Genomic DNA, 6598 nt, shown 5'->3' with positions numbered 1-6598 from the left:
TACACCCATAGGGCTAAGAAAATCGGCACCCCTTGGTATTGGAGAAACCCTAGCAGACTTTTCTCACCCTCTTATCTCTCTCAAATCATCCTATTGCTAAGTTGGTGTTTGTAAGCCATTAGAGGAGTGACATTTGTGACTCTAAGCTCCAAGGACAAGAAGATTCAAGCAAGTAATTCAAGGTAATCTTTCAGATCTGATTTCTTATGTCATTACACTAGATCTATCAATCAAAGTCTTGGATATATTGCATGTTCAATTAGAGAAACCTATATCCAAGCATTAGGGTTTGTATGTGCACATAAGAATGTTCTTATGGCTAAAACCCATCACTAGAATGGTACACTCATCTGAGATTCAGAAACCATTAAACGTCTCGCCAAGGGCTAAGTTAACTTGTTAACTTGAAAAACTATATTGAGATCTTTGATCAAGGATATGCAAGGGATAACATCAAAATAACCATAAGTAGTTCTTCGATACTCAACAAACCGCAGTGCGTTCCTCCAGGTTCACACATATATTGCGAGTAGTCTCCATTTGAGTCAAGGTTGGGTCCTTGAACAACTGTGGTAAGAAGGGTCTCCATGAATCTGTGATCCATAGGGACTTTTTAGTCATGGTTACTTTTAAGACGCATCTATGATCGAAGAAGAATATTCATTCAAAGGAACAAGAAGTGAAGATTATTTTTCAACACACAATCTTTCATCCCAGAAGCAAGGTGAACCTGTTTTTTGAAGTTATGTGATGAATTGCATTAAAGCCTCCTCGATCAATTTACTACTATCTATGAATTTGTTGAAGTGATCCAGAAGAATCAGTCTCTTTGTTATTATCCCTGAAGTTTATCAAAGCTGAAAGTACTAATTTACAAGAACCTATACAAGAATCCTATATTCCCAATGTGCATTCAAAGTTAATTTTTAAAAGAAGTCCAACTATTCAAGATGGTCATTCATGCAAAAATTCATATGTTCATCTTGAAGTTTTGAAGAAATCAAGATAAAAGCTGAAGGTCAAGAACAAAGAGAATATTGAAAAGAAAAGAAAGTTATAAACCAAGGGAGAGATTGTTAGGACATGATTTATGGTTTATACTTTACTTTCATGACTTTTAGAGTTCTCGGTCTAGGACCGAAAACACCATGTTCTTAGTGGTGTTTGGACCAAAATCACCATGTGATTTCGGTGTGTTAATGAGGTTTTCGGTTGGGTTTTGGGTTGAGCCTTTGTAATTAGGTCTAGGTATATATATTGTTATTTCAGCCATGTAAAGTGTTTGGTCATTCTAAGAAGTTGAGATCGACCTTTAGAGAGAAAAAGAGAACCGAGAGCAATTTAGAATCTTATGTACTAAACTATTATCAATATAGTGTGCATTGAAGATTTGTAATTTTGTTCTTAATTCATAATAACTGCTTTTGGATTGATCATTAGATTGGGATTCTGCACCAATTCTAGTGATTTCGAGTGATACTATATATCGGGTTTTACACTTTACCTCCAGAAGGTTTCTAGCAATGTGAGAATTCTAGATCCAAGCTTCTTCCAAGCTCTAATGTCTTTCTACCAACTTCTTCTTCTTCTTCAAGAACACTACCAAAACACACAAATGAGCTCAAATATGCACTCTTCACACTTAAGGTTAGATAGATGGACGATTTTCAGGTGGAGGTTGATGATGGTGAAGGTATTGGGGCCATAAGGAGATTATATATGGTGTAAATCCTCAAAACTAGGTTTTGGTCTGAATAGCGTACACGCGACGTATCTACTGAGTACGCCTGACGTACACGTGTAAGCCCCGTTCTTCTCATACGGGGTGTACTCTATACGTACACCTCGAGTACGCACAACGTACATACCAAAAATGTCAATCTTAAATATATTATGGTTAAAAATTAACCTTTCTTGGAACGAGTGTTATAGAGAGTGTGATAATGATTGATAAGAATTCAGTATTCCATGAGCAGATAAAACATATTGAAATTGGTTATCATTTCACTTGTTATCACCTTCAGAATGAGAATCTTTCTCTACCTCTTTTTTAATCCACACTGTGTTGTTCAGATATGTTTACGAAGATATTTACTGCTCATAGATTTCATTTTTTGTCTCACACACTCTCAATGCTTATTAATGTTGCATTATGAGTTTCAGGGGATGTTAGCCTAATTAATCTATTATGCCGTTTTTGGTTTGAGCCAGGGACGGTTCTCTATGGGTACCTGCATCAGCACCGGCAACCCCTACTTTTTCTGTACGCAGTGTAAAATTTTCGATTTTTTTCTACTTACCAGCAACACCTACTACCAAATCATGCGTCCGTCCATAGTTTGAGCCCCATGTTTGTAATTTAGCTAAATTTAAACTAATTAGTTTTCTTATTGATATTGTCTTTCTTTTTTTATTGTAATTGTGTTTTTCTTTAACAATAATAAAATCTAACTGTATTTTGTCTCTGTTCATTAGATTATAACATTCATTATATTATAACGACAAAGTTACAAAAATGGTCCCTGTGGTATGCAAATTTTTGGGGTTTTAATCCAAACCCTGAGTGTTTTGGATTCATAGTCCTTTTGGAGTGGTTTGTATGTGGAATTGGTCCCCGAACTTAACTTCCGTTAACTTGTTGTTGCTAACCCCCTCATGTGCCTCTCACATGAGGGTATATTCCTTTTTTCACTTCTAAGGCACCATTTTTGCACCTGAAAAAATATATTTCTTTTTTTTTTTTTTTAAAAATACCTATTTATTTTTTTTAATAATTAAAAAATAAAAGAGCTCTCTCTCTCTCTCTCACACACACACACACACATTTATCCTCGTGGAAGTCGTCGGAGGGTGAAATCGTAGTGGAGATGACTTCTATCATAAAATCCCCTTCTTCTAAACCTGTAACTGAAGCAAAAACACAAAAGAGAGGTCGTCTGGTGGTGGATCAAAAATCAAAAAGGGAAGGCGCCTTCGTTTTCATCAGATTGAGAAAAGAACAGACGAAGCAGCAAGAGAGGTTGTCTGGTGGTGGATCAAAAATCATGAGGAGGGGGAAGGGGGTCCGTCTAGATCGGCGACCCTTTGTGGGTATAGTCTTCATCACAGGTGGCAACTATGGTGGTCGTTGTCATCTGCGGTGGCGAGGGAGGCTGCACTCCTCTTGTCGGACAGAAAACACGAAAGGGAAAAGGCCAAGGTGGATTAGCGACTTAAGAGAGGGTGTTTGGCTTTAAAGTCAACCGGTAAGATGGAGGGTGGGATGGAAACTGATCTCCAACGATCCGACCTTAGAGATTGAGAAGGATAGTAATAGTCGCATGGTTGCTATGGAGGCCTCTAGACTATTCTTTCTTTTCTGATCCAACAATTATGCGAGGAAGGAGGTGTTATGGGTTGTGTTTTCTCGACAATCCCACCTCTTTTTTGTTGTCGAGCTGATTTCATCTCCGCCTCTACGAATAATCAATTTAAACTTTTGATTTCTGGTTTATATATGTGGTTAATAATCGGTTTAGGCTTCTGATTTCTAGTTGTGGTTAGATAAATTTTGATTTCATCTTTGCTTTTTATTTATCGGTTAGCTGTGGTTTCTTGCATGATGTTAATTTGGAAAGATGGGTTTTGTAAAGGTTACAGGAGATTTGTGATGGAGTTGGTGTCGTCTCCTCCGATTCCAAAGAATGCTCCGGTGAGTAGAGATTGAATGTGAGTTTCAAGTTCAAGACATTGTGGTTGATTTGGGGCAGGAGGATTGTCGTGGATTTGTGCATTTGTGTTAACACAGTAAACACACTCAATTGTGTGTGTGTGTGTGCGTGAGAGAGAGAGAGAGAGAGAAATAAATAAGTGTTATTTTTTTAAAAAAAAAAAAAAGAGGGATATATTTTTTCTAGGTGTAAAAATGGTCCCTTAGAAATAAAAAGATAAATATACCCTCATGTAAGAGGCACGTGAGGGAGTTAACAACAACAAGTTAACGGAAGTTAAGTCTGGAAACAAATTCCACATACAAACCATTCTAAAAGGATCATAAATCCAAAAAACTTAAGATTTAAACTAAAACCTTAAAAATTTGCATACCAGACCATTTTTGCAATTTTGTCTATTATACCACGCAACTATTTGAGTAATGTAAAGTTATGTGCTCATTCACACATCTTTAATCATTATGTGTGTCGAGTATAACCCCTAACGGTTAGGCTTTGTTAACAATATGTACATGTCCTTAAGTAAATGAAGCTTTGATATCAGTATGTATAAGTCCTTAAGTAAAAAATGTCACTGAGACGTTTTTGATAAATATATAAAACTTTTTTTTAACATAAGAAACCTTATTTAACGGCATGAAAATTAATATGGGAATTATCTATCTTTCTTTAAATGACAGATAATCAAAAGTTGAAAATCATCTACTACATATTAGAACTATGTATTATTTGTGGATCAAAAGCATCATGCAACCAAATAATTTTTATTTATACTAAATATAAGCAACATATCTACTACTGTACTACATATTAGTTCAATCTAATACTAAACTTATTATATCCCCACACCCTTATCTAATTGTATTTCAAACCTCCACGTTTGTAATTCAAATTGACTTTGTAGACACTCTTGGGCAAAATTTTATTATACATCTGAATAACTTATTACTAAAAGTACTAATGTTAGTACGTAAATACTTTGGATTAATCTTGTTAAGCTTATTAAAACTAACTGTGAGTAATAATATATTAAAAAAAATAAATTGGACTCCATTATTATTATATACACTGTACACATCTTACTTGAAACAAGCACTGCTCATTCAGTCACAGATGCACCTCCTCACACCCTGTTAAGGTAGGCCACAACCGAAACCCTAATCTTTCTCACCATCATCACCACTTTCCATCTTTCAAATCTATCTAGAAATCAAAAACCATGATTTCATAGACATAAAAAAGAAAAAAAAAAAAAAACATCTCAGATGTCTTCACATTTATCAATGAAAACCTTACTCTTTCTCTCTTTGTTCTTGTTTTTGGTCTTCGTCCTCCCTCTGGTTACGTCTGCACCAGATAACTCAAACTTAGTTTACAAAGGATGTGCAAACCAACCTCTATCAGATCCAACTGGCGTTTACTCTTCTGCCCTCTCTGCCATTTTCGGGACACTTTTACAACAATCCTCAAAATCAAAGTTCTACAAGACAACAAGTGGTAGTGGACAAGCATCGGTTTCTGGTCTTTTTCAGTGTAGAGGAGATCTGAGTAATGTCGATTGCTACACTTGCGTTAGCAGACTCCCAATCTTGATGGATAAGCTTTGTGGGAAGACGGTGGCTGCGAGAATCCAGCTTCTGGGGTGTTATATGCTATATGAGGTTTCGGGGTTTTCTCAAATCTCAGGAATGGAAATGCTTTACAAGACTTGTGGGAAAACAAATGCCGGTGGAAATGGGTTTCAAGAAAGAAGAGATTCAGCATTCTCGTCTTTGGAAAGTGTTATTGGAACCGGAAATGGTGGATTTTACACCACAAGTTATGAATCTATGTATGTTTTGGGGCAATGTCAGGGTGATTTAGGGACTTCCGATTGTGGGAATTGTGTGAAAAGTGCTGTGCAGAGGGCTCAAGTCGAGTGTGGAAGCTCAATCTCAGGTCAAATCTATCTTCATAGATGCTTCATTAGCTATAACTATTACCCTAATGGAACTCCAAAACCCAACAAACCAACATCGTCTTCTTCATTTTCATCGCCATCGTCTTCATCTTCTTCATCAGGTATGTTTCTCAAATCACGATTTTGCGAATTTATGGTGAAATTGGTAAATTTTGTGATGTGGGTTTGGTGTTGCAGGTTCAAATACAGGGAAAACGGCGGCGATCATCTTGGGAGGGGCTGCCGGAGTTGGGTTTTTGATAGTACTTTTGTTGATTGCTAGAAAGGCAATGAAGAAGGATGATGGTAAGTAAAACAAATTTGAATCGAGAAATATTTGTGATTGAATAGTGTTTGAATCTGGTTAATTTTGTTAACAGATTATTGAATTGAAGAAGTGAAGATCCAATTTTTGAGATGGGTTCTTTCCTTGGTCTTTTTCAAATCCATGAGGCGAAGATGTTTTCTTGGTGAAGAAGAAGTAGAAGCAAGATTTGTTTTTGTTAGATTTATAAGAAAAAAAAATGTTGATTTAATATGAATATTTAGGAATTTCATCCAGAACAGAATCAAGGATGTATATTGTAAGAATGAATGTTTGTCAATGGTGGAAAAAGATGAGGGAAAGAGTACTGTGAATTTTAACTTGTTTTTTTAAAGTTAAAGTTTATGATTATTAAATTAGATGTAGCAACAAAGACATGTGGTTCTTTGTGTCTTTTTGTGGTCTCGAATATCGCCCTTTCGATTTCTTCAATTTGTCTATTATGGTGCAGATTACAGTTTTCAAAGCTGGAAAAGATTTTCAAAGACAAATTTTGCTACTTTATCGTTTCTCTTTTCCTTTAATTCACATTTCAAGACTTTACCAATGGGTTTGAGTTGCAATAATCCTTTTACTTTTACAATATTTTTTGGTATGATTCTATTAAATACAAATATGTTTTGG

At 35.8% G+C, this 6598-nt stretch overlaps 1 protein-coding gene across 1 annotated transcript; it reads left to right on the top strand.

The window, feature by feature from the left end:
• The first annotated feature begins 4798 nt into the window (after positions 1-4798).
• LOC145001791 (plasmodesmata-located protein 3-like) lies at positions 4799-6288 on the top strand. Its single transcript, XM_078961140.1, has 3 exons — positions 4799-5771; positions 5848-5955; positions 6030-6288. The coding sequence occupies exons 1-3, from the start codon at positions 4976-4978 to the stop codon at positions 6035-6037; spliced, it is 912 nt and encodes a 303-aa protein (XP_078817266.1). The 5' UTR covers positions 4799-4975; the 3' UTR covers positions 6038-6288.
• Positions 6289-6598: the final 310 nt, after the last annotated feature.

The sequence above is a fragment of the Lactuca saligna genome, chromosome 6 (genome assembly GCF_052625555.1).
Source record: "Lactuca saligna cultivar CGN05327 chromosome 6, ASM5262555v1, whole genome shotgun sequence".
In the NCBI taxonomy this organism is placed as follows: domain Eukaryota; kingdom Viridiplantae; phylum Streptophyta; class Magnoliopsida; order Asterales; family Asteraceae; genus Lactuca; species Lactuca saligna.
Note: the sequence above shows the minus strand (reverse complement) of the source record. Positions and strands in the feature narration are given on the sequence as shown.